This window comes from Falco peregrinus, chromosome 2, assembly GCF_023634155.1.
Source record: "Falco peregrinus isolate bFalPer1 chromosome 2, bFalPer1.pri, whole genome shotgun sequence".
Lineage (NCBI taxonomy): Eukaryota > Metazoa > Chordata > Aves > Falconiformes > Falconidae > Falco > Falco peregrinus.
In genome coordinates this window covers 108,558,314-108,585,847 of record NC_073722.1, presented here as the reverse complement: position 1 = coordinate 108,585,847, position 27,534 = coordinate 108,558,314, and the positions used below count along the sequence as shown (strand labels likewise).

At 40.7% G+C, this 27,534-nt stretch overlaps 1 protein-coding gene across 9 annotated transcripts in view; it reads right to left on the bottom strand.

The window, feature by feature from the left end:
* Window positions 1-27,534, bottom strand: part of SPECC1 (sperm antigen with calponin homology and coiled-coil domains 1) — an 89,244-nt gene that overhangs the window by 22,845 nt on the left and 38,865 nt on the right. For 6 of the 9 annotated variants that reach the window (XM_027791145.2, XM_027791143.2, XM_055795154.1 and 3 more), the window contains 9 exons: window positions 19,810-21,377; window positions 17,788-17,995; window positions 16,639-16,712; window positions 15,897-16,075; window positions 6,770-6,915; window positions 6,453-6,553; window positions 5,092-5,173; window positions 1,919-2,069; window positions 898-1,000 (listed from right to left, as the gene is read on the bottom strand). In XM_027791145.2, coding sequence (XP_027646946.1) covers window positions 898-1,000; window positions 1,919-2,069; window positions 5,092-5,173; window positions 6,453-6,553; window positions 6,770-6,915; window positions 15,897-16,075; window positions 16,639-16,712; window positions 17,788-17,995; window positions 19,810-21,377 — 2,612 coding nt within the window. Of the gene's footprint in view, window positions 1-897; window positions 1,001-1,918; window positions 2,070-5,091; window positions 5,174-6,452; window positions 6,554-6,769; window positions 6,916-7,024; window positions 11,381-15,896; window positions 16,076-16,638; window positions 16,713-17,787; window positions 17,996-19,809; window positions 21,378-27,534 lie in introns of those variants that run through there. The other 3 variants (XR_008745672.1, XR_008745671.1, XM_027791148.2) reach the window with 3 other exon arrangements.

Below are 27,534 nucleotides of genomic sequence, written 5' to 3'. Positions count from 1 at the left end.
CATAAAGAACTGGTTGTGACGAAAAAAAATATTTTATTATTTACTTTAAAAGACAGTCCCTGCTTTTATTAAAGACTTGCTCCAGGGTGCATATCATGTGGTGATAACAGCTTTTGTCTTCTGCTCTAAGTAACAAACAATATTATTCTTAAGAAAGAAAAATCTCAACATTATATTAAACCAAGACTATCCTGCACAGCCAGCATATATAACAGGATGAACTGTTGTCTATAATTGCCTTCTGCAGCTCAGTTACAAGCAGAACCAAAGGCCTAACTCAACTGCGTACAAACACTAGCCAGAGCTTCCTAAGTACAGCAATAGCCATACAAGGACTGGACAAATCATTATGACTGTTTGACAGTGAAAATCACTCTGCAAAGAAATCAGACATTCTCAAGCAGTCAAAACTTACTTTGTAAAAACCCATTAAACTACAGCAGATTAGAAAGAGTGGGGCCCCAAGCTGCAAACTTCATTTGGTCAAGGCCACACAAAGAAATATTACTTTGGTTTTACAGAAATGACCAATGAAAAAGCTCTCACAATAGCACACTGCCCACAGAAGCTGACACAAAAAATATTAGAATGTAATTTCAAAAATTGATGCCAGATTGAAGCTACTGTGTATATATACTGTTTCTAACCATCAGCAACCTTTGATGCAGTGAACATTTTGTGGTTTGTATACAAGTCACATATGACAATGTAATATTGGGGACTGCGTGTTAAAGAAATCTGAAGGAAGAGTATAGAAACACCCAGTAGAAGTAAACATACAAAAGGCAGCAGACTGAAATACACTTATTTCTTCGAAGTGACATTTCTTACTGCACACCTATAGGAAACTGATGAATTACCCTCCAGAGAAAAGTAAAAATGTACCATTTCCCTTACCTGGTAACCTTCAGTCTTCTTTTGGCACCATTTCAACAGAGCATTCCTCTTCGAACCACCATACTCCCGAGCCAGGGCTGCCAGTGGGTCCTTTCTCTCCACACTAATCCAGGGAAACATAAGAGAGAAGAAGATAAATATGCTTGAAGTCTCTTTTTGTTTGTAAATAATATCTGTATGACAAAGCAGAACGGCAGCGCAGAACCTAAATGTAAACCAAATTGTAACAGCTTTCAGAGCCTGTATTCTATATTTGCCTTTAGAGAAGGCAAATTCAGTTGGTATCACTGCCTACAAAAAGCTGAAAAAGCAGGAGCCTATGGATGCTCAATGGCATGTATTAACCCAGAACTTCTGCTACCATTTTCATCAGCTTTACTTACAAAATTTTCAAGTAACCTCTTTGCTTTACATATTGAAAACTAGGATTCAGGGTGTAGAATTGAACAAAACTAATCTAAAGAACCTGTAACAGCAAATTCACATTCAATTGAGCTGCTGCAGAACAAGTTCTTGAATAAAATGAAAAATCCGGAAGCTGTACTGCAGTCAAGGCCTCAAGGACAGTTAAAGGCCAAAAATCAAAACACACTCAATGTCTCCATCCCGCGGCTTCTACTGGTGGAAATAATGGCGGAAATATATGGTTTCTCAGAGGGAAATTATTTGTCCAGCTTTCCTTTAGAGCTCAAAGCTTTATTTTTTAACTCACCATAACATGCAAAGCTGCAGTAAGATAATGAGGCTTCACCACTCATACACATAATGGAATTCTTGTATACAACTTAGTGGCTCCTGAAAGCTTGCTATGCTCATTTTGTTCTGATTCTTCATCTTACAGATAACTGTGGTTATTCTAATCTGGGATCTGACACAGCCTGGTAATTCTGAACTGGACAGACTAGCCAGCAGAGTTTCCACTGCAGACAGGGGTCCACCAGATTAAAACATCCGTCTTGGTGCCAGGTAATGCTGTCAATCTTTCCAGTGTGCTATTTTTCCCTGGAAACTGAGTTGATACCTGAGTTTGCTTTGGGGTTTCAAGCTGCTGGGGGTAGAGGTAAGCATTCTGCTGCTGAAGGCCATAGGGGGTTTGCTCAGGGATTCCAGGGAGGGGCTTTTACGGAGGTAATGGTCTGGTTTCAGCTCTTCATTTCTCCCCTTCAGAAGATCTGTGGGAATGAAAAAAAAAAAAAAGCTGTCAGTTTGCAGTCTGAGGAATTTGATTAATCACTGTCCTGCCACCCAGCACACAATATGTAGCCTGTTATTTTGATTCTAAACAAATGTACTCATTTGTTCATTAAACACACATGGGGCTAGGAAACCTTGAGCAGATTAGAGGTGATCATAACAAGGAATGGCTTTGATGATTTCAACAGTACAGACTGCCTGGTTTCCTGTGATTGATACTCCTGCTGGGGGGTAGGGGCCTCAGGTGAATGAGGGGAAATACCAAAATCTACAGTCTTAAAGGTTCAAAAGCTGATCGCCAGATATCTTCACCAGATGACTGACCAGCCCTAGTACAATGATTTCTTTTCTGCCATCAGTAGACTTGTAACAAGAAAGTCTCTTGTCTCCTGAATACAGCCCAGCTCAAGGCAGCAGTAAAAGGCACTTATTATCACATGATGCTTGGCATCCTATCTGACAGGACTTTGGGAAGTCTCAATATATTCATAGCAGATGCATCTATATTTGTATCACACATATTAATTATTATGTAATCACATATTTTATGATAGATTTTTATATATGTGTATATATATAAAAATAAAATAAAAAAGATTAGTAGCCATAGAATCCAATGATAGGTTTTTGAAGAGAAGTTAAAGATATCACAGAAATCAAATTGTGTGCCCATTCATACCAATCACAAGGTAGAGCGATGCATAACACAGGTAACGTTGGCTGCTTTGTTTCTGTAGACAAACTATCAACAAGCCAGGGTCTATGGCCAGCACATTATGCACATAATTGTCTCAAATTTAAATAGCCTCACCATTCAGACAGGCAATAAATGAATGATTCTTACAACCCCTTTAAACTTAAGAATACTCTGCTTAGAGAAACTAAATAAAATCTGAATATTATGAAGAGGAATGTAGGTTTCTCACTAGTTTAAAAGGATAGAAAAAAAAGTGCATTGTAAAATTGCCATTAACATAATCATACTGGCTAATGGCATAGCCTAAATAGGAAGTGCTGTACCAATCATTCAGGATGGGTTTATGCATGGTACAGAAAAAGGAAAGAGAAGGAATGAGCCCAGCTAGGTAATAAAGGCTATTAGAAGCATCTAGCTGGAAAGAAAAGAGGAGGAGATGAGGGCATATTAGGAGTCATTTGGGAAGAAAAACAGGATAATAATCATATGAAAATATTCAGCATGATTAAGGAAAATCATATGCCATTAGCACTATTCAAAGAAATTTTGTGGGTACTGGCTTGAATTATATAAGAGTGCCTGAAGTGGTACAAGCTAACAGTATCCACTTTTGTACTTTGAATCTCACTTGTCTGAGTAATATACCTCCCTTGACTAATTTCTGGCTGCTAGAAACTCCAGGACAGAACCAGTAAACTTCTGATTCTAAATGGAAAGATCATAGCCAAAGATCAGCCCTTTCCACAAAGTAATCCATTCTCCTCTCCAACGATGTAACATTTGGGTCATATTAAGGACATCACAGAACCCTGCTGTGATACTGGTCAGATGGAATCAGCCAGAAGATTATTATTATGGAGACTACTTCACTCTGAATTTCCTTGGGGATATTTTTTAATTCAGTGTTGTTTGCATAGGGCTTGGATCAACCGCCTTCTAGGATTATTTAGATTGGAACCAGAGCTATTACAACTTTACAGTGAGTAAGCCTCTGCTATGGCTTATTGGAAGTAAATTAAACTCAGGTACAAAGAGAAGATGTAAATACAGGAACTTGTTAGGTAAGCAACCGTAAGTTTTTACCATACAATGGCTAATAAAATATCTGTTGATTTCAATAGATTTTCACAGAACAATCATCTATAGGTAATAACAGTAATTATCCATGGCCTGCAGTGGGATATTTATTATTAAGGACTGGCATTATATTACACAGTTGACAGATTACTTCACTCTACAGTAAACTGGTAGAGATTAAAAAGGTTTTATGTTCTGTTTAGGATCGTTGTATACTCTCAAGCAAGTAATTTTCTGGAAACCAGCTGATACAAGTAAGTAAACTGTCTGTTCCACTGATAACTTCTGCTTGCTTAGCATTTACCCCTGCAGGAGAAGCCAGGAGCATAGACAAGATGTTATTTGTTTATGCTGCCATCAGAGATTCTGTTCAGACCCAGTATCTATTCATCTGTGAACAATGGAAGGGGAAGCTTTGCAGATTATCTGAAGAGTCTAAAATTGAAGACAGGTTCTAATTTGTCTCCTGTACTAGCAAACTATTGCAGAAAGTCTACCAATGAAGAAGTTGTGACTGAATTTTTTTTTTTTGTCCCTCCCTGCAGTTTCACTAAGGTTTCACTATAGGAATATAATATTTTATTTGACATTAAAAATTCAATAATCTGTTGTTACTAGCTTTGATTCCCATGCAACAACTACATTCAGGACTAGATAATCAAAATAAAGGGCCCTAGAGAAAATGGGAAACAAACACTGGTAGAAAAGAATATTAAATGACAAGAGAACAAAAGCAAAGTGTGAAATAAAAACAAACGCATCTCTTGAGATCTCTCAAAACAAACTACTTCAAGCCCAAATATGACTGCTCCTAAAACAGTCGCATCAGTATCAGAAATGTTTGATGTATTTCAAATGAAGCTCAATTTAAAAACAAATAAACCCTCAAAAGACAGTGCTTTGGACTTGTTCCAGATACATACATGCTGAACAAAATCCAATCCTCTCCAGTTCCACAGCATGGATTAGAGAGGTGCCACGGATACTTTGGAATAAAGAAGGCAAGTTTGTGCTGGCACACCATAATAAATTAGCTATTTTTTAGTTTTCTAAGGCTATGATCAAGATGGGAAAAATTAATAAGCTCTCTAAAACAAAGACGCAGAAGACACTTTTTCATGTTTCATTTGACCATACGAGAAGAGGAAAAATGGCCCAGGCAGAGGGTTAATGACAAGCTTTTGGTAGTGAAAAGAGGCAACATCTGAATGTTTACAGTAACTTACCTGCAAGTGGAAGGTCTGAAAGATCTGTATGTCTGGCGACGCCCTTGCTGGCTGGCTTGGCATTATTATAAACAGAATGTCTCTGTGAAACAAACAAATGTACAAAAGATAATTAAAACAACACTAGCCATCAGGCTTAAATAGGCAAGCAGAAAGAAGAGATGTTCCTGCTGTCTCAAGTTCACAAAGCAGGTGGAGGGATACAGAAACCTTTCAATAAGGTACCAGCTGTACCTAGAGCTGGACAGATGGTTGTGAAAAATAAAAGGACAAAAGAGACAATATTTTTAGCTGGTAATATACTGGTTCCTGAACTCCTTCACATTTCTATTTGCACCATTTTTTTCTCTTGCCAAACATAGAGTCACAAACCCAAAGAAAGAATGCCTCTTCCTAACCCTGCCTCTGTCCCCAGCACCCCAAATCATAAGTCAGAAGGATTCTTGTCTCTGCAGCTCCAGCACCAGCTTTCAGCATTACTACCCCCTCAGCCATGCACTAATAGAAGGTTCCCAGACCTCTATTTAATCCCATTCTTTAAACTTCCTTTGCTGATTCTTTCAAAGAAACGTGTGTGAGCACATTTCCTAAATGGTCTTTCAAAGTCATTTGATTCTTCAGAGCTAAACACCCTAGCCTCACAACTGTTTCTTACCCAGATTCAGAGGGGAATATCCTGTCTTAATTTCAGTGACCACCCAGACAAAAAACATACAATGGCTTCTCTATCCTAGAAATGTTAGCAGTCTGATGGTATGCCACCTTCAGTGCATGTGGAAATCAGAAAGCACAGTGCATTTGCTTCTCCATTAAACAGCATTATTTCCAATAACATTGCATCACAGATTTGAAAGTTGCTTAACAGAAAGTTAACTGGTACAGTGAGATAAGTAGTACTACTTTCCAGAGCAGATATGCTTCAGCAGAAAAAAGCCTCAAACTGTAAGAGCTCTTCATTCTATATGAACTTACTGGCTAACTGGAATCACGCATCTTAGAAACTTACTATCCCATTTCTCTTAACTCCTTGTGCCAACTACCTAGTTTAGTTTGATGTTTCTTGTAACTCGCTCCCAATAAATCAAAACCTATTTTCTGGTCAACAGCGATTAAAGTTCAGAATTGTATTCCAAAAAGTTCACATCCGTCCACTGAGACCTCTAAGCTGAAGTCAAAGACAAACTCACTTTGATCCTTTTTGTTAGTACTACAGCATTTGATGTTCCACAGCAAATAAACAGATGAGTTTCCCCTTCCCCTTGTCAACATATGCACGTTGGCATGCTGAAGCTATGTCATGCTGTAGCACACACTGCATCTACCCATTTTAAAATTACAAGGATAGAAAATGCTCCTTGTACCTGCATGGGTGAAACAGCAGCTGCTGGGGCTGTCCTCACTGGAATTCCACTTAGAGGGCTTCTGGGGACCTTGTGAACTGTGATATTTTGTCCAGTGCTACCTGCAAGGAAAAAACAGAAACATTTGCATTTCAAAACCAACCATCTCCCTCTTGTCAGAACAGGGAAGCACTGGTGTAGCGACATTCTAGAGATAGTATTTATGTATGAAGCACTGGCAGAAAATATTCAGTAAGAAGCAAAAAGCAGCACAAAATGGCAAAAGTTGCCTGCTTGCGGCTAGAAAAAATTTACTACAAAATACAGTGTTCAAATACCTGAGCATCCTAAATCAAATGATTTTATCAGTGACTTCACAGTGGCTGCAGATTCTGACGGTGTGGGAGATGCTCTGCTAATACAGACTCCTTGCCAGCGGTTGGTTGTGTCTGCCTCCAAAGATTCTACCTCTTCAGCTGTCAGCCTGCAAAGCAGAAACCAGATCAAAGTCAGGGGCAACAGGAAGTACAAGCAGAGATTAAAGATCTTTATATGTAGTAAGGAAAATCCAGTGATGCACATTTTTTATTGTAATGCCCAGAATATGAATCACTCATTAGAATGTCCGTGTTCTTTTCTTGGGGAGCCTGGCAAACACTGAATCTAACAAATTTTTCTGCATTGTTAACCATATCATCCCCATTCCCCATCCTCAAGCAGGATGGAGGATTATCAAGAAAAAAAGCAGTTTGATATGACCTGTGAGTATTCATCAATAATTACCTGAAGATGGGCTTTCAACACAGCACAGGGACCAAGGGGCTACTGTGGTCCTCAGTGTATGAGGAAAGTAACCAAAGAGAAAGATGTTATTTTACACATTATTTTTAATTATTTTTAATTGGCTTGACCACCACTGGAGTAATTGTTACAGTGAAAATGCCATAACTGGAAATAAAATAAGTAATTGGACAGGGTTCAGATAAAAGTTATAAAAGTTAAACCAGAAAATATACTTCATAATGAAAACTCTGGAAACTCAACTCTTGCAGCTTAACAGCAAGGACATCCGCTGAACAAGCAAACCCTCAATCACAATCCATAAGCGGTTATATGGGGAATGAAACTGTTAAGTGCTTTGTCCTAGCAGACAAAAGAATATTAAAATTCAATAGCTAGAATGAAGATAGACAAACTCAGAAGCAAGGCTCACATTTTAACAGGAAGGATCATTAAGTTACTCCATTGAAAAGAAATTCTGAGTTAAAAGATTCGGTGCTGAACTTACAGGAGTTAGCACAGGAAGGTCCACAGCTGTGTTAAACAGCATAACTGTCGCTTCTCATCACATATTTTACAGATCTGGCTCACATTGTTTAGCACTGACACTACTTACCTGGTAGCTGTCAGGTAGACTTCAAGTGTAATTACCTAGCCTTAGTTTAGGACAGCTGCAATTAGATAACAAAGTCTAGTCACGTAGAAAGAAAGTATTTATACATTACTTTCCTGATCTCCTAGCTGCTTAAGAAACATATACTGATCTACAGGCTCTGAGGTATCACCACTTTTAAGTACTGTAGGCATCAAGAGCTACTTGAATACAAACCCAGAAATCGTTTCATAAGAAGGCTGGAAGACTCCATCCAGAAAGTGCCTATGGGGTATAACAGCTTCTGTTGAGCTAAAAATAGAAGTCAAAGCCTTTTTCTTTCCCTTTTGGCAACACAATCTACAAAATGTAAGGGGCTAAAGGGTGTCAATGAATAAGAGTGACTCATGTTTCTATTTTTGGCAGAGCTTAAGGAGGTGCTGTCTTTAAGCAGATATTGGCTATTTCTTTGCTAATTCATTCAAGCTCCTCATGTGCCAGGGGAGCCTGCAGAGGCAGATGGCTAGAGAAAAAAAGCCATTTCAGTTCCATTCTCCGTTTAATCCAATAAGGAGGAAAGGCAGATTGGCTAAGATTCAGAGTTCTGAGGCAGCTAGTGTTTTGCTGGCTAAGTTCTACCCTTCACTTTTTCTTCTTTGGCTTCATAAAGCATAAACAACAAATCAACAGGTGATAGCATCTACACTTTAGCTTTGTGTTTTTGTCTAACTAAAGGAGTCCTGCTTCTAGTAAAGTATGGAGGAAGGGTAGATTTCTGTCTCAAGATACCAAACCACCCAGCAAAATCCTTTACACTTTCAAGAATTAAACAGGCCACTATGCTAAAGTTGTCTAGTTATCCAGGTAAACAAGGGTATGCACAAGGTTCATCGAGTATTATCAGAATAAGAAAGGAACAGTAAATGCCTGTAGGCCAACTGGCAAGTCTTGAGAATAAAGTAAGCCAGAGGTATGCTCTAGGTGGCCATTACTTCATTGGTTAAGATTTAACTCTGAGAACAGCTCAAACTTCACGAGACTAGTCTGCTCAGTCCAGCCTCTGATTGCAAAAGGATGCAAACATGCTAGAGTAACTAGACCAGCCCCTACACCATGCCACAGAAAAGTCCACTGAGAAATCACATCATTATTCTGTCATTGTACAGAGTAATTGTGAAAATTCAAACACTGGAGCTACTACCAGTTCCAATGTTGTTAGGATGCTTCCTGTAATCTTTAGTCTGTATTTGTAATTGGCTTCTAATGCACCATGAAACAATCTCCTAGATTAAACACAATCACATCAGAAAACTGAGACCTCTCATGCTGCAAACCTTGGCATGAAAGGCAGGAAGAACAGTGCCAAGACCTATTTGCTTCAACTAAAACCACACATGCCAGCCACAAGCAATGGAGAAATATGAAACTCTGAGTACCTTCCATTTTTAAGGAGAAAAATCTGTATAAGGGGATGCATGTATGTGTACATATATGGGTTTCTTAATAGAGAAGCAGAACAGTGAGAGCTTAACTTGCAGTAGCAAGCTAATTCGGGAGGACAGTAGAGAACATGATTTGGAAAGATTAATGAGAAGCCATAACGTCAAACCAAAAATTACTCCTTGTGCACAGAACTTATTCAGTTTGGTATAGCTTAGACCATCCCAGAAGACTAAGCAAGCTCTGCCACAAAAAGGATGGATTTAAACAAAATGTCATCTACTGTTGTATGCTTTCCCTAAAACAAGAATGAATGGCTTGCATAGATAAATGCTGCAAGTGCAGCTGGCTTAAGTGGAGCAGCTCCAGGAAGAAGCTGAGCACTTTTGCCACTAATTTAAATGTACAGTCCTTTTTACAAAACTACTGCCTAGTTTCATTGATTCACTGGTAAGGGAAGTAGATGCAGTGAGCTATTCTCTAATTGCAAGAGCCAGTCTCCTTGTTTTCTAGGTGTGGAGTATGTGGACAACAGACGACCAACAAGGTGGAAGTCTTTCTGTGCTTCATGTATAGGTTTTGGCAGCAGCAGCAGCCGCTGCCACCTTCGTGTGTTTGTGAAATTTCTAAACTCTCCGATGACCTCTTTGTTACAGGTGGCCTAGGACCACAGAACCATATTTTCAGAAATAATTACTCTGCAATAGATTGACACAGAGTCTTTGATACAGTTCCTGTCATTGTTGGTGAATCCTCCTGAACTTCCAAGGGACACAAAGAAGACACACAGCTACTGATGCACAGAACAGAAGAGAGGCCAAGGGCAGGCAGCAGACAATTCCAGACACTTAAACATTTATTTGGCACTTCAATATATATTTCTTAAACATAAAAACCAACATTCAACAGCTGCCAGCACAGAAAAGAAAGGCAACACAAGTGTGCATATATGCATACACTCCAGCAGCATGGCACAAAGGTGAAGGCCATGCCAAAGCCAGGACATCCCGCAGAATTCTCTACTAGCTTAGCCTGCTCTGAGACCAGGCCCTTGCTAGGTCTTCACATCCAGAAGGAGAGGGGACAGGAATCCCACAGCCAAAACATGAAATTCCAGTTCTGGAACAAATCCTGACGATCTCCTGGTAGAGATGGTGACTTCTGAGTTTCTCCTTAGCATCCAAGTAAAGCTCTCTCCAGGTGCCTCCAGTTGCAAAGCTGAACTTCAGCAAGTTCTCCCTGATCATCATATACTTCACCTGAGTTAAGAACATGAGAAAGACTCCTTTCTGAAAGGATATTTACTAGGGGCTTGAGATATTAATTCCTTTTCCTTCTCATCTCTCTATCTGCAATTCTCACAGCCAGGACAAACCTCACATCACACATTCTCCATGAAAGTTAAAGCAGGACTTGCTCCTTGGGCACCACCCTGCTTCCTAACACACATCAAGTCAGATATGCCACCCAGTGGCGACTGCCTTGTCAATACAATATTAAAAAAACTGAAATCATCAAAGCAGCCAATACTGAATAAATAACTTCATGCTTCTATTCAGTTTTCCTGCTGGATTTCAGAAACTTATCACTTGAGAGTGTGTGCATGTATACATACCGATCTGTACGCATACATGTATTCAGACACACAGAGATAGATCTATATGCAAAACTCATAATGTGTATGCACATTAAATTTTACAAATCAGACATACACATTCAGTTTTATTTTTTGCTTAAGCTTAAAATGGCATGGTTGAACTTCTGTGTCAGGGCAAATACCCCCATCCCTCAAAAAAAGCCCTCAGTTATTTCAGTTTCCCAAATCCCTGTGATTACTTCTCATGGCCTAGCTGGCTTTAGACTAATTCAGACTTTTTTTCTGCCTCCTGGAGTCTTCTGAAGAGAGAAGCCTTCTGAAACAAAGAAACAGGCTCTTGCCCATGGGAAGGACGTGGACCTGAGCAGCATTCACACTTTGCGATACACTTGACTTTTGCAGGGCAATAAAAAACTGGAGGTGTTTTCTCGAATTGAAACTTCCCTTTTCCCGCTGCAAGTTGAAGGTATGTCCTGAAGTGTCTCATAGGCCTGGCTATGCATCCAATCAGGGCTGTGTTAGCTGGTAGAGATCAGGCACCTGTGGAGATACAGACAACAACCAGGAAAGTTAGAAGCAATACAATGCCCATCCTGAGCTCTCTATTTTATAGTTAATCATCCCATCATCACCAAATAAAGGGGAGAGGGGAAAATGCTGATGGTGTTGCTAGGACAGCTGAAGTGCCTTAACACTCCATTAACTCAGCTTTGGGACTTGATGAGCAAGCATCAGTACAAAATACAAGAGAAAAAAATCTGTTGCTCAGATAGGAAGAAATTAAGCATTTAAAGCCAGGGAACCAATTTCAAAGGACAGGGATGGTAGTGTTCCTGGCTTTCCTGTCCCCTAATCATTTAGGACTATTCATTCAAAATAGGTACATGAACCCATCCAGACAACTAGAGTTGCTCTACCTCAGTCAGAGTTTGTGTTTCAGGGTCCTTAGACCAAAAGGGATGGAATAATCTCCATCCAGTGTATAAAATAAAAGGAGAAGAAACAAACAAGAAAAATAAATCACCAAACAAGTAACTCTGAGGAGTCACTAACTAGAGCAAACAAGCAATACTTGAAGGACCCTGCTCCGACATTCTAGTTCACTTACTTTCAGAGAGCTGAATGAACTATCAAACCTCTACAAGACAGAACAGCTGCAAAACACAGGCACAAATGAGCAGCACATCAGCACATACAGACTGACAGCAGGGTTTAATACACATAGAGTACAAGCTTATTTCCAGGAGAAAAAGCATGTAACACTGCCGTGCTGTGGCATTTGAGATTTTAGGAGAAAGAACAGAAGCAAATTAGTGGGATACATCACAATCTTCACTTTAGGCTTCCATTTGAAGATTTGGTTAATTTTTTTATTATTCTAAGAAGTCGCTCATTTAATTACAGATATAATTTCTGTTTTCTATTCCCGGCCAAACTGTCTTCCCTTCATGTTCTTGGTTCAAGGCACATAATGTTATAGTGCCAAAATAATTTTGAGAATTTGAAGGGGAAGAGTCAAAGCTAAACCTTGAAGCTTTCACTGCTGCTAAATAGTGTATTGCCAGAAAGGCTTGGGAATGGGTGTAACTGAGCCAAAAAGAGCTGTCCATAATAAGAGTACTTTGAGCCACAACCTTCTTCTTTGTGTTACAAACCCAACAGAGTTGTGAGGTTTTTTCACTACTAAAACAGCTACAAAAAAAATAGTATTTCAAGGTGAGTGTTCTGAAAAGATGAAACTTGCTACCGGATCATAGCATAATTGAGATTGGAAGGGATCTCAGGAAGTCACCCAGTCTAACTTCCTGCCCAAAGCAAGGTCAGCTATGAGGTCAGACCAGGTGACACAGGGTCTTATCCCGTCTGGTCTTGAAAACCTCCAAGGTTGGAGACTATCTAATTTCCATTTCTAATTTCCATTTCCACCACGTGTGAGGAGACATTATACAATAGTGGATTGTAAGTTTTTGCATTTTACTGCAGAAAAATCGTATCATAGAATCATAGAATGGTTTGGGTTTGAAAGGACCTTAAAGATCATCTAGTTCCAGCCCCCCTGCCATAGGCAGGGACACTTTCCACTACATAATGTTAATTAGGATGTAAAATATCATAGAAGACTGTCTGAAAAATGTGTTAATTGATTTGTAGGTTTCAATCAGTACTAACTTGGAACAAGTTTATTCCTCTCTTCCGTATTCCATTTGTTTGATGCTAGTCCAACCTCCCCCCAACATTCTTAAGTCAAAGAATTAGACATTTAATCTGTTAAAGATGCCTTTGGGAGGCTCTTACCTTCATTCAGATGAACTCTGATGACCTCATCAGGATTTTTTCTGCAAGTTCTTTGGCTGTTCCTGAACCAAAAATGACTTTTTGTCTGATTAGAAGAATGTAACGGTGAAATCAAACTTGGAGGCAGGAACTCAGGCAGCCACAGGCAAACATTAAAATGGCAGGATGTTGTAGGAGATAAACTGGCTTCAAGATCAATTTATGAGGTGGAGCCTAATGACCCTCAAGAGATGGCTGAGATTTTGCCAAAAACCTTTGACTAGCAAGCTATTTGGAAGGTACACTTTCCAATCAGAGCTTAAAAATCAGACAGAAAACGTTCGCTAGGGACTGTCAGATGTTCAGCTGAGTGCACAGCTGCTCAGCATTAGCAAATATGAGGAATACTTTATAGATTGTGTTAAGGTATCATGCTACAAAGTGTTTCCATCAGTGCTGAGCATGCATTAAAAGTCACTACAGGTACCAGAATCTACTGCCGATTTTGAGCAGTAGCATTTGTGAAAGTCGACTAAAAATGAGACTATCCCCAGAACTTTTGGGGTGAAAGAAGCTGAGGTGCTGGGGAAGACAGTGACTTCAGGAATGCAAAAATAACTGGGAGTGTAGAACTGGCTCTCAGCAGGAGCTCTGGCGACTTCACGAATTCGTTTTATAGGCCAGTACAGTTTTAAAGTTTCTGTGCTTAGCTGTTGATCCCTGGTTTGTTTAGACAATGACTTACATAGGCTTCATTATGTTCTCCATACCACTCAGTGCAGAAGTTCTGCACTCTCTGCATGGACACTGAGTCAAACTGGTTTTACTTAAATTGACAGACACAAAATTTGGTTGCAACACCTGTATTTGAAAGAGGATAAATATTGCCCTCTGCAGACAGTGTATCTGGCTCCATAACCAATGTAATACTCAAAGCTAGCTGTATACAGATAGTCAACGTGATGCAAAGACAGACATATCTGTACGTATGTGAAAGAGGGAGACAAATGCCAAAACTGACTTACATATGTATCTGACTACCTCCTCTGGAACTAGGTATGTATGGATTCTGGGGATCCAATTTCAAAAGCCGTATTTGCAGCTCAGGCTTCTTATGCCAAAGAGCTGACAATGCAGCCATATTCCTTATACATGGAAGATAAATATTCCAGTTTGCATAGAAGATGACCTGCTAATTTGCAAGTTAGATATTATCAAAAACATCTTCAGATTAAAAACCAAAATAATACAGACAGGAAACTAAAAGTATATGATTCCTGCCCTTATATATGGGCCTTGATCTAAACAAGAGAAATTTCATTAAGAATGAATTAGGAATGGAAACAGAGCCAAGAACTTAAGTACTGTCTGGTAATCATTTTGTCTGAATACATAGCCTGTAAGAGCTTTTCTTTGCATCCACTGGGGACTGTGATAATGAAATTGGAGCTTAAACACATTCCTTTATTTTTCCAAAAATAAGTATTTCTGTTCCTTCAATCCAGGAATCCTGATCCATACACCTCTGCACAAAAGCCCTCCCATCTTTTTCTTCCCATCTACTGTACAGCTGCTGTGGAAACTCCTGAATGGAAAACAGCAAGCAGATATGTGCAAAGCTAGACTGTTACTCTACCTGAAAGAAATGACAGGATTCACTGTATTCCTGTGGCTATTCTGCCAGTGGCCATGAATCTACTAGGAGAAAGATTAAATGGAATAATCTAGAGGACCAACATTTGATACATATTTTTGATAAACAGTATGACTGTGTTATTTTGTCTTTCTTCATTCCCCCTGTACAACTGTCCATCACCATAGCTCTGCTGCCTCTGCTTGCATCAGAGCTCTGTCTTTAGAAATTCAGGTTCTTCCTTCTAATACATCTTTTGTTTTCCACCTCTTCTTACTTAGTACTTCAATTGTAGTACAATTTTTGGAACGAAAGGTGGTACATAAAACGTCATGCACTGTATAGAAGCCACAGTGTAAAGGCATCTGTGCCGGATCCAGATTCAATTATAAAAGTCACTTTTGTTGTTACCACGCTCCCACAGAGGGAAGCCCCACACATACAGCTTACCATGCTGGGGTGTATCTCCAAATGGTCCACAATTACTGTTCCCCTCTGGCCACAGAGACTACACCAATTGTTTTACAAGTGGGTCCACTGAACGATGAAGTTGCTTCTGGGCTAAATGCTAAACTCAGGCCACAGTCCAGACCATTTAACACAACTAATCAAATAATAGGTTTCAAATTAAGGACAAGAGATGTGAGATGAGGAATCCTAGTACTTGCATTGATCACTCGGTCAACACGTATCAGATTTGCAGAATAAAGAAGTTCAGCTAGCCCTCATTTTAATTTGAACATATACAGTCCTTGCCTCCTCCCAGGTTAAGCAGTTCTCTTCTGGATGTCCCACTGAACCTATGTAGCCAACCAACCTTTTCAGATTGTTTAATGCAGCTGCACAGAGTTACGAAGGCAATAAAACACAGTGGAACAACATATTGAAACCAGAGCTATAAAAGGATATCGGCAATTGTTATTACTTAATATTTGCTGATTAAAACCTTCATGGCTTAGTTGACAGAACTAGATCACCAAAAAGAAAAAGAATGGGAACATCTTAGAATAAGAGACAACAAAATCTGTCAGAAGAGTTAAAAACAGACAACATGCACATCCAAGCCAATGAATAGTTATTGACAAAGCACTGTTTGCATGCATGTTAGCTGTCACAGATATCAAATCTTGGCCTTTGTAATTAACCAACCTGTTGCTGCCCTTCACTTCATCCAGCTCCTTTTGGAGTCTAGCACTCTTCTCTTCTTCCTCCTGAAGCTTCCTCTTTACCACACGCAGCTCCTGCTGGGCTTCACACTTGATATCATTGGCTACAACCACTGCAGTTTGCAGATCAGCTTGAAAACGCCTCCACTCTTCTGTATCTTCCTAGAAAGAGCAATTAGAACCCCAAACTGTTTGCTGTAAAAATGTACCTACTTGAGCTGAGCACTTAGTTACTGATCTCCATTTCAGTGACCACAAGCGACCAGGATTTCACCACAATTTCAAGATGATGTCGAGGTCAAAGTAAATACTTGCCTCTTTACACAGTACCAACTCTGATTGCCAAAGAAGAAACCAATGCTAAGCTCTCCACTCTAGTACAAAAAAAATGTAATTAAAGTTCTTCCTATAGCTATTGATCATTCAGACTTGTGATACTACTACAAGCACTGCTGCTGAAAAAAGCTCATGGCTACAGATTATTCACAAAGCAGGAACGGCTGTTCTAAAGAAGTTCATAGGTAGAAAAAGCAAAAGTAATTTGCAAAGGATGTATTGTATTTTCCTTCACAGAAAAAGAAACAGCTAGAAATGAGTGAAGAGAATGGAGAATGAAGGGATTTAGGAGGAACTTTCTACAATTGTCCTAGAAAAATACTATGCTTCTCAAATCCAGGACTGCAGTAAGAGCTCAGCTTAGCTTTGTCATGGAGTTTAAGCCTTACCTTCATTTGCTTAGTCAGAGCCTTCAGCTGCCTCTCTGCATCTTGTTTTTGTTCTTCCAGCTTCATTGCTTTACCTAGGAACAGTAAAAAAGGGAAAAGATTATTAAACACATAAGGGCAAGGGTGAAAAGTGAAAATGGGAGGGCAGAGCAGCCTATTTGGCTTTGCTTCTAGTAATGCCACTAAACAGACTAAACTGAAACTTCCCCAACATCTTTGAAACAGGTCATTATTTTGAGGCAGTAAACCAGACTTTGAAGTTTACAGAACCATATGTGTAGGGTCCCTTTGAAGTTTTCAGAACCACATGTGGAGGGCCCCTTACCTTGCAGACCCCCCGAGCACTGGGGCGACACTGGTACACAAAACACGCCACTTGCTCCACCAGGTGGCAGCGGGCCCTCTGTGACACAGAAGCCCTGCTCCCAGCACCTTTCCCCAGAGCTTTTGAAAGGGCCAATAATTCCCATTTCTAGCACGGGCAATACATCCTTCGCTAAGAATGAGGCTTGAAGACTGTCTCTGATGTTATCTCTATAGCACTAACTGTTAAAATAGTGAGTTTCGTGCATGAACAGAAAGGACCAGCCAGCACTGGAATACTTCCAAAGTGAGGCTCTTGTCACACATCATAGAATCATAAGATCGTTTGGGTTGGAAGGAACCTTAGAGATGATCTAGTTCCAGCCCCCCCTGCCACGGGCAGGGACACCTTCCACTAGACCAGGCTGCCCAAAGCCCTGTCACCAACCTGGCCTTGAACACTTCTAGGGATGGGGCATCCACAGCCTCCCTGGCCAGCCTCACCACCCTCACAGTAAAGAATTTCTTCCTAGTATCTACATCCACCCTCTTTTAGTTTAGAGCCATTTCCCCTTGTCCTGTTGCTACAGAGCCTACTAAAAATTCTGTCCCTATCTTTATTATTAGCCCACCCCCCTCTAAGCACTGGAAGGCTGCTATAAGGTTTCCCCAGAGCCTTCTTTCCTCCAGGCTCAACCACTCCAACTCTCTCAACCTGTCTTCACAGGAGAGGTGCTCCAGCCCCCTGATCATCTTCATGGCCTCTGAACTCGTTCCTCCCTGTTGCAGCTATAAATGAGCTCCCTGAATAAATTCACTTAGGTCCTTTTTTTCAGCTCCACCTACTTTCTAGGTCACTGATCAGCTGGTTATTGTGAAGTTTTATAGCACGATGTTGTTCCACCTGGTCCTCCAACTCAAAAATGGTCTCCTTCAGGTTTTTTATATCTGCTTCATTCTCTGATGTTTTTTCCTGCAGCTTCTGGCTGGTTCTGCTCAGTTGCTCAGCCTGCCGGTCACATAACTCCTTCAGCTGACCACACTCATTCTCAGCCTGGAAGGAAGGAAAGCAAGCTGCAAGTCTGTCTTTATTTCTTAACAGATATTGCTCGCTAGAGATTTTATTGGACATCTCATGGACTTAAGAATTGAACCTGTGTTCTAAGCAGTGTATAAACTGAGTTTCAATGCAAATGAGACAGTTTCAGGAAACACAAACGAGCTATGAATTCCAGTTTTCTTTCCTGATAATAATGATAATAAAACAAGATGCTACAAAGGAATTTAAATTTTCTGTATGATGACTGTAATTCCAAACCATTCTCCACAGGTAATGAACAGAGAGGAATCATATTCCTGGAAAGCTCCGCATCTATTCACATATCACATTATGAGAGTGATACCACCACCTTAGGGCCAAGACTACAATCAGTTTGTCCCCAGTAACATTTTTGCTGCTTTTACCATGTGCACTTTCAATGGATTGTGAAAACATATGTAGTAGAGCTAGCTACTGCAGATAAGTGTATTTCTGGATGTAGGACATCTGGAATTACTGAAGGGGGAATCTGCTGCACTTCAGTTTGCTGGCTCAGGCCCACAGATCAATGTTTCCGCATTTTGGGGGAGATCTCTGAGTGTGAGCAAGTTATGGAAAAGCAAGGTGCTGGCTGCCAATTCAGTGAGCAGCACTGGCACAGCCTGACTGAAGGGCAGCCTTACAGAAGCCTGTGGTCTTGTTTGGGTGTCACAAATAGCCAATGATTCAAAACAGCTTAATTCAAGGGAAAGGAGAAGTAAGAAGGAGGAAATCTGTGGTTTCCAAACCAAGCAATAAAACTTTGGTACAGAGTCTGAGCACTCAGCAGTTTTTCATTTATTCTTCATAAACTGCAGCTCCAGCAAGCACTTGAGAGCTCCCTCGACTAACTATTTGCTGTGGTCACTTATTTAAGCTGAAAGGACATCTGGATTTTCCAAATCACTCAGATCATGGAGGTGCTTTTCTGGCAACACCCTCTTCTTCTGCAACTAGCCAATTTTACCATTCTTCTCGTGATCCATACAGGAAGGGCTGCACACACTGATCATCACTCTTTCTGCAATGGTGGGACATAATCACTGGTTTGTGCTTTATTAACACATGTTCTATGATGCCTCACATTGCTGCTCACTTCTGAACATCCAGGAACACACAGAAAACTGACTTAAGCTTGCTTGGAGCAAAGCTACAAACCAGTAAAAGAGGCAGAGAAAAATTGTTCTGAAATAAAATCACATTTTTGCCATGACTTTACGTATGCCAAAACAGAACACTTGTCAGCTTTGTAGAAATATTCTAGTTTTATGAAAATAATCTCATCTGGAGCTTGACCACGCACCATTAGTCATGCTGTTGTAAATACGTTTCTGAGCATTAGCTCATGTCCTTGGTGTTCTCATGACCAATGATGCCTATTAGTTCACTACTAATTAATCATGATTAATTATTCAGAATTTAATATTTGCTGCTAACTACTCACACTCTTCTCTCTCCATCTGGATTACCAAGTGATTTTCACTACTATTTGTTCACATAATATCAAAGTAATTTTTTATTGGCCAGTTCCTTGCTCCAATTTTGATAAACACACTTCTATCTACTAAAACGGTAAATTCTGCAGAAGATATTAGGGGAAATTAGTTTTGAATTTACAAACACAGCTATGCTAACAGTTATTCCTGTGAAAACATGTATATAGCAGCTTCCACTGAAAACTAATTCATGCAATTTAAATCCTGGAAACTTACAATCAGTGGCTCAACAATTACTTATTTATGGAAGGACATATAAATACCCATTATACTTTACAGCTGTTACTCCTTTACCTTAGACAGCAGACCCTGAACATGCTTCAGTTCACTGTTTGCCTTCAGCAGCTCTTGTTTAAGCTCAGTGCAAGATGCTTCTAACTGATCCTTTTCTGCATGGGCCACTTTCAGCATCTCTTGCACCTCAGAGTTGTCAGTAGTACATCCCATCACATTGATTTCTGCAGCCTTTTGTTTCTCACTCTCTAACTGGGTTTTGAGAGAGCCATTCTCAATTTTTAGACCTTCTAAGGCAACTTTGCAGTCCTCCAGAGTTTTTGTCACTGTGCTGTTGCTCTGCTGTTCCACTTCTACAAGTTTAAGCAGCTTCTCATTTTCTTCTCTCAGGCTTTTAATCACCTGCTGGGCATCTTGATGCTCCCGTTCTAAGCTTCGCAGGCTGCTGGTTAACTGTTGCTGAATGTTGAGCAATTTCTCTCTTTCAAATTGCGCTTTTTCAAGAACTTCTGCACATTTCTGTTCCAGTTCGAGGACCTTCGCCTCCTGAGCTCTGCTCTCTTCATTCTTGGCTCGCTCTTGGAGAAGAGTCATTAGTTTCTCATTTTCTTGGCTCAGCTGTTCTGCTCTATCTCTATGTTGACAAAAGGATGTCTCCAGGAGAGCTTTCTCTTCCGCTAGCTTCTCATTTTCTGTTGTCAGCTCCTGCACCATTTGCTGTTGATCTGACAGCTCCTGCAAAGTGGCTTGTAGTTCTTCCGCTGTGCTGTGGTGATTCTCCTCCATTTTTTGTATTCTCTCTGTAAGCGATGCAACAGAAAGGTCACTAATATTGTTTGGAGAACTTCCTGTAGTGGAACATTTGGACCCTTTGAAGTGGTTGCTGTTGGAGGATGTTGGCCTGGAAGGTACATCTGCTATATGTTCAAAATCAGATGCATCAGGTGACAAGGAAGCTTTAGTTACGTCACTGCTGGAAGAACCCGAATTACGCAGCGCACCTCCATTCACATGCTGCCTGTGCTCATCCATTTCACCTCTCGACACATTTTTTGATGGGCTTCCAAAACTGGACTCTTGAGTAGTTGGGGTTGGGAGGCTGCTGTCACCTCCACTGCTTGTTGTGGTGTCTGAGAGAGGAGAGTTCTCTAGATAAAGCAGTTTCTCTTTCAAAACACGATTTTCTTCTCCCAGGCTAGCAAGCTCTTTTTGAAAAGTCCTGTTTTTTTCCTGAAGGGTCCGTATTAACGGATCAATGTCAACAGGTGATATGGTTTCTAAATTTTGGTTGGAAGCACCCATTCCTTCAACGTTAAGCGACCCTTTCTCTCTGCATTTCTTCAATTCACAACGGAGTTTGGTAATTTCAGAATCTTTCGTCTTAGCTTCTGCCAGGAGTTCTTTAACCTGAGATTCCAGAACGGCCTTGTCACCCGTTTCATTCTCTTGCTTGGACTTGCTAGTGGGGCGCACGTGTTTGGTAGGAGTTGGTGTACCAGAAGAGGTGGGGCTGGGTTGTGTTTTCCTAGTATTGGCTTGACCACGCAACACTGCTCTCTCTCTGGATACAGATGATGATATTTCCCGGGGTGCTGGAATCCCTGTGCGCTTTGCAGCTGAAACTGTTCCTTGAAGAGAAAGAGATGAGGCAAACTGAGTTAGTTCATAAAGAAAACAAGTCACATGACAACAACGCTAGAGCCTAGAGCAGTCTTGGAAAACACACCTGAGTGTTTGAATAGGTTTAGTCATGACTGAGTGTGTGGATTCATGTTTCAAAAGGCTCATATTATTTTGCATTTCTTCCTTTCACACCCCCTGCAAAGGAACAGTCTGCTGAACTTTTTCCCAGTGTAACAATGTTATACATAGATTCTGCAATATAAGAACCACAACCCCCAATACCAGGATATTAATTATTAAAAATAAAAAAGCCCTTTACATTACTTTGTGAAATGCTGATTTTAAACCCATTAATTTCTGGGTAAAAGTTCAGTACAAAGCTACCACCTTTGAAAACAATGTGTTTTTAATCACGAGAATTTTATCACACAAAACTAATGCATTTGGCATTATGGTCCTTTTATACAGATAATCATAAAAAAGGTCTGAAACATTTATGCTGACTGCAGATTCAGTGAAATAAAAAACTCTCCTGGCACTTCTAACACCAAGACAACTGTGTTGCTGCAGCTTCTTCCAGACACAGGTGAAAGAATTTATCATGTTATAAATTCCCATCCTCTTATGAAGGAAGAATAAAAGGAGGTTAGAAAATTGATGCTGTTCTGTTTGGTGGTTGTTTTTTACTCCCCTCATCCCCAGCCAACTTAATACAAAGCATTATGTGATTACAAGGGAAATAAAGTTTCAGAGTTGCTGATCTTCATCTTCCAAAGGTCTCTTGGAATATGGGACCATGGGTACTGAAAAAACAGTAAGAGCCATCCTAACCCTTTAACAAGCTGGTTAAAGAAAAGAAACTGGTCCAAAGGGGAGGGATTGTATGCCACTACATTGCTATAAATTCAAGAAATTCCGGTTCTCCAGACCTTACTCAAAAGGAAAAGCCCTGAATTACAGAGCCATAAAGTTTTGGGATATAGTATAATAAAGAGATATTGTCTGATGTAGCCACATAAACAGGATGCAAGGGACAGTTATACAAACATAAAAGGCTACTGAGCCCATGTCTGCAATAAAAACAAGAATCCTTCTGGGGGAAATCCTAGAATCAATTACATCTCCTCACTTTTGGGAGGCTCTCTTTGCTGATACATATGTGCAGGATTCACAGAAAATCAAAGGGCAGTTAAGGCCAAAGTGGGAACAGACTCCCTGCCTTACACAGCAAGCAGCTTCATAATCCTCCCAAAGAATTTTTCATATTGAGGAAATCTCGGTGCAGCTCACAGGGCAGTGAAGGGTTAATATTAACACCACCCAGTTTGCTCAGCATCTCTTTTGAAGAATGCACTAGGTTTATAAACCCCACACAAACAGGAGCCCCTCCTCCTCTCCCAAACAAACACACTCTGCAGCAGGCACAATAAACACCCGGAGACAAAGAGCAGCTGAAGAAAAGACCCCTGAACACAGAGCCGCTGTGCTGGGAGGAGAGCACAGAACAGGCTCTGTGATGGCAGGGGCACGATAAGGCCAGAGACAAAGGCTCCAGTGTTTATGGGAAGAGATAGCAGGGACAGTGAGCAGCCCACACAGCTTCATTTAGTCATCTACAGCTGGAGGAGCCAGTATTTCAAGGCAGCTCCGGGCTCCCCAGTGAAAAGTGCAAGGCAAGCAGAGATGGGAGTTTTTCCACTGCAACTCAAATGGCTGCGGGTGCAACCCCAGACCTGAGAGCTCGTTTCACTTGCCAGAGCTGAAGGGCCCAAGCTCGCTGCTCATCCCATTTCCTAACCCAAGGGCTCCCAGCTGCCAAGATCCAGCACCCATAAACCGTGTCCACACTGAGCTCTGCAGACAAGCAAAGCTTTTAGTGTCAATGCAGCTAACACCACAAGGTGAAGGACAAGAGGAAAATTGAATGGACTGTGATGTTATGTGCTGCTCCAGCGGAAAAACACCAGCTCAGCACAGCTCCTCCTTGCTCAGAGGCAAAGGTTCGCGTGGGATGAACCCCAGGTGTCCGGGCGAGAGCGCACGAGGCCTTGTTTGAGTGCACCTCTTGAACATACCCTAGGACAAGTGTCCAGAGTAGAGAAGCAGCACGCACGCAAGCCATAATCATACTACAGATTTAGAATGTAAAATATGCATTACAAATGGCCACAGATGTTCTTCCATGGAGCCTAAGGGGTAGATTTAAAGCCTGTTACATCCTAGACATTTATTCCATCTGAAGGGTTGTGTTTTTTTTTTTACTGTTGTAATAAAATTTTATGACAAACCAAGTGCCTCTTTTTTTATTCCCCCCCGCCCCCCAATGACCAAACTAGCGCAATGGCATGACTGTCATCTGCTCAGCACATGACTGGGTATCTAAGCAGTGGGTAGTGCTGACTGGTCAGTACTATACATGTTACTAGAAATGATGCTGCTACGACACACTGGTACAGATTGCAGAGCACTGAGAAAACCACTTTTTCCTAAGTGAAATGTAGCACTTCTGGTATAGCAACACCAGTGTCCTTCTAATTGTCACCAGATAACAACTGCAACATGATCCTGAGCAATGGAAGACATATACAGAAGGATAACAATTAAGGATATTTAACCCGGATTATCTGTACTTCACCAGCTTGCCAATCAACGCAGGCTCATAGCTTACTCCATGTCCCATGTGTTTTGCAAGGCTCCATGCTCTGCTGACTTGCTTTGTCATAAATCACAAAGCATTTGCTATCCATCAATAACCATTAACCAACCTGGTTTTTTTCATCACATAAAAGTGTGTATGTATTTTCCTCTCTCCACTCTCCAAAACAGTGCCATGCAATACTAAAAAGTCACAGAGCGCCCAGAAAAGAAGTAGTTCTGAACACTTACGCATGTTGATTACAAAGCACCAAAGCAAGTTAAGCACTATGCTAAAGACTATTTTATGGGCGACTCCCCCTCTGAATGACCTTGAAATTGAGCAGTGTAGCAGTTATAAATGGAACCGCCAGCCCCACAGCCCGAGGCACCCACTATGCAGGAATTACATTTAGGGTTGTACAACGCATCCTGGTGACCCGATTAGCTCGGCACCCCACCTTGGTTACGGTCTGTGGGAGACTCTGGACAGACATGGGCCTTCCAAACTGCACAACCTGATCCAGAGTTGATTTACGCTGCTGCTTGAAGTGGCTGGAATCACAGGGAACTTCACTTCCTAGAAAGTGCTGTTTGTTTTGAGCAAGGAATAGAAAAACAAGCAGCCCTGCATCTCAAAGGAGACATTCCAGGAAAAAAAAAAAAAACCAAAACAAAACACCAAACCAACAACAAAAAACCCTAAGCCATTACATACTTTTCTGTTTGGTCAAAATGGTGCTATGACACCTCATTCCCGTTTTCACTGTTCATCCACCCTGCCCAACCTATTAACTTAACTATTCTCTTACCAGCTTTGAGCGCAACCTCTTTCCCACTGTCCCACATATCCAAGCTCAGGCTACTTCTGACCAACAGTACATTTCTCATTCCCTTTGCACCATACCTAACCTCCCATTCTCCCAGTCCCACAGCCACTCCTGCTAATGGAATCGGCTTGTGTTCTCCCACTTCAGAAGAACAGGGAATTACTCCTGAATTACTCCACTGAGAGTTACTGTCTGAAAACCTGTTTTGCTCAGACTGAGGTCACTTCATCATCATGTTCCTTGCCCTGGAGCCCAGTAAGTCCTCCATTTTCAGTATCAGCCATGCTATTCAGGTTTGCGGGATTAAACCCTAACATGTATGCAGAGATTATAATTTTGAAAGTGCTTTAAAATTAACAGCTATTCAACTCAAATCCTTTGAAACATGTAATTGCTAACTCTAGGTTACAAGACAGGGAAGCAGAATGGAAATGCCTCACCCAAGGTCACAGTAAGTCAGTAAGGATTAGGACCCTGGAGCTCCTGGCTGGCAGCCTGCTGTGCAGCTTTGTTTGCACCACTTTCTGCCAGGGAATACTCACTGACTTTCCACTGGCATCAAAAACAAAGTGGGACTTTAATGAGATAAAAGTTGACCTCTCATGATGATCTTTAGCCATTGTAATCCCATTTTCAGCACAGCTACAATGTTTTTCACAGAAGGAAGGGATCAGGATTACTCTTCAGTTTTTCCACATAATGATCTATTTTTGATCTAAGCCCTCAGCATCTGCCACAGCAGCTCCCATAGGGGCATCCACAACCAGAAGGAAATGGACTATGGAATGGAGAAACCCATTTTGCAAACCCCCAGGGTGGAACCCATAGGACTGCTGTTCAGAAGTCAAGTCCATGCAGCATGGCCTATGTAATTACAGTGATAGCAGGGTAAGGCAGAACAGGTGGCAAATGTTTTACCATAGTCACAGGGGGGACAGGCATAACATTTTGGAATGAAGATTCAGTAAGTTCATTTGCTTTCATACGGCGTGTGCTCTGAGATAGGACGTATCACTGTCTTCCCAGTAAAGCACTAGCCTTGAAATGACATTTATTTTACTTCAGTCTTAACCATAATTAGGAGTTTGAATACCTGCTTCTCCAATCCCAGAACAGAGGAAGAATCTCAGTCGTGAAGTGACTTCACTTGACCACAGAAGCACCTTTGGAAATGTTCTAATTTCTGCCTTGAATCTATTTTTTTTAGAACTGGAGTCAATACAAGATTATTTGCCTCTGGCCTTTGAGCCATTTGTGTCCCACAACCTGCCCTTTTCTTAATCCTTCCCTCCATCAACATATTAATAACCCAAAGGTTAATGCCATGGGCTTCTGTTGATCCAGAGACCAAATTAACAGGGACTGTTCCATTTTGTACTTTCTTCCTAAATTTTGATCATCACTACTCTTAAGCTAATAATGATAAACACACATTTTCTTCTTCAACACACTAAAAAGAGTCTGTGTTAGTAATTCATTCTTCCATAGTTTAAGTAGGTACCAAATCTCCTGCATTTAAGAGTTCAGCTAGGTCATTTAAGCATGCGTACCACCGATTCATTTCGGAAAGTATTTCAGTCATGTAAGACTAAAGCACTAAGACAGATGCATCTTTGGTGTGATGTTTTTAAACAATGGATAACTTATTTGAATTGCAAGGGCAGGATAACAAGAAATAAAAGAAAGCTATTCATAGCACTCTGCAACATTAAAATCATACGTTTCAAACAGGCAAACTGTTGCCTGCAGACAAGATTGTATTCTCATGATTATCTGCTGCTCTAGGACTGCTACTTCTCTTCATTCCAACTCCTGCATTTGCAACAGACCAGCTATTTCACTACCTTGTGTCTCTTTGCCATTGAGGGATGGCACCTCAAAAAGGGATAGTGAAACAAAAGAGAGTGCAATAAGAAATTATGGGCTAACTCCTAGCCTCCCTCCCAACAGAAGACTGATTCTTCCTTTGTTCTGGAATTCTGTTCCCACCTGCTAAGATATTTTAATGAATTTTACCATCTGAACAGAACTCCCAGCCCTCAGAGGAAAACATGATTCCTGCAATACCTGGAGGGAAAAGTTAGTATAAATCAAGTGGGCTGCAAGCATTTAAAAATAAATACAATTTAAAAAAATAAAAAAAGAGGATAGTATTAACAGCCCATGCTTGTATAGTAAATAAAGAGTTATTAAGCCTCCCCACACAATTTTACATTGCTCTATCACATGTGGTTTTGCTGAAATGGGTTCTTATCAGTTTTGGTTTTCAGGTTATCCTCTGGCTGTGACTTCAGTAGATCCTGGATTCAGCATGACTGCACTTACTCAGGCTTTGCCAAGGTCTTGCTGAGGATCCACAGCAGCTTTGGTAACATACAGCAACAGAGAGGTAATGCAGGCACATACTCATACATGCTGTTTTGGTTGTGTAAGGTCCTATTACTATTTTTATCCAACTTTGAGTTTCTTATCCAAAAATAACCTTAATCCCACCTGATTTACAACTAGTGTAGGAAGCCAAAATACAGATGTCTAGTCCCATTTCAGGTGCCCCTTAGGTATATTTGAAATACCTTCAGTGAGTTGAAAGATTTGACAGCACCTGTGGAAGACCTGTCCTCTGCTCAAACTGGGATGTTTAAAGATATCTAGAATGCCACTAGACTTTGAATTGAACAGTCCGACTTTCACAACAGAT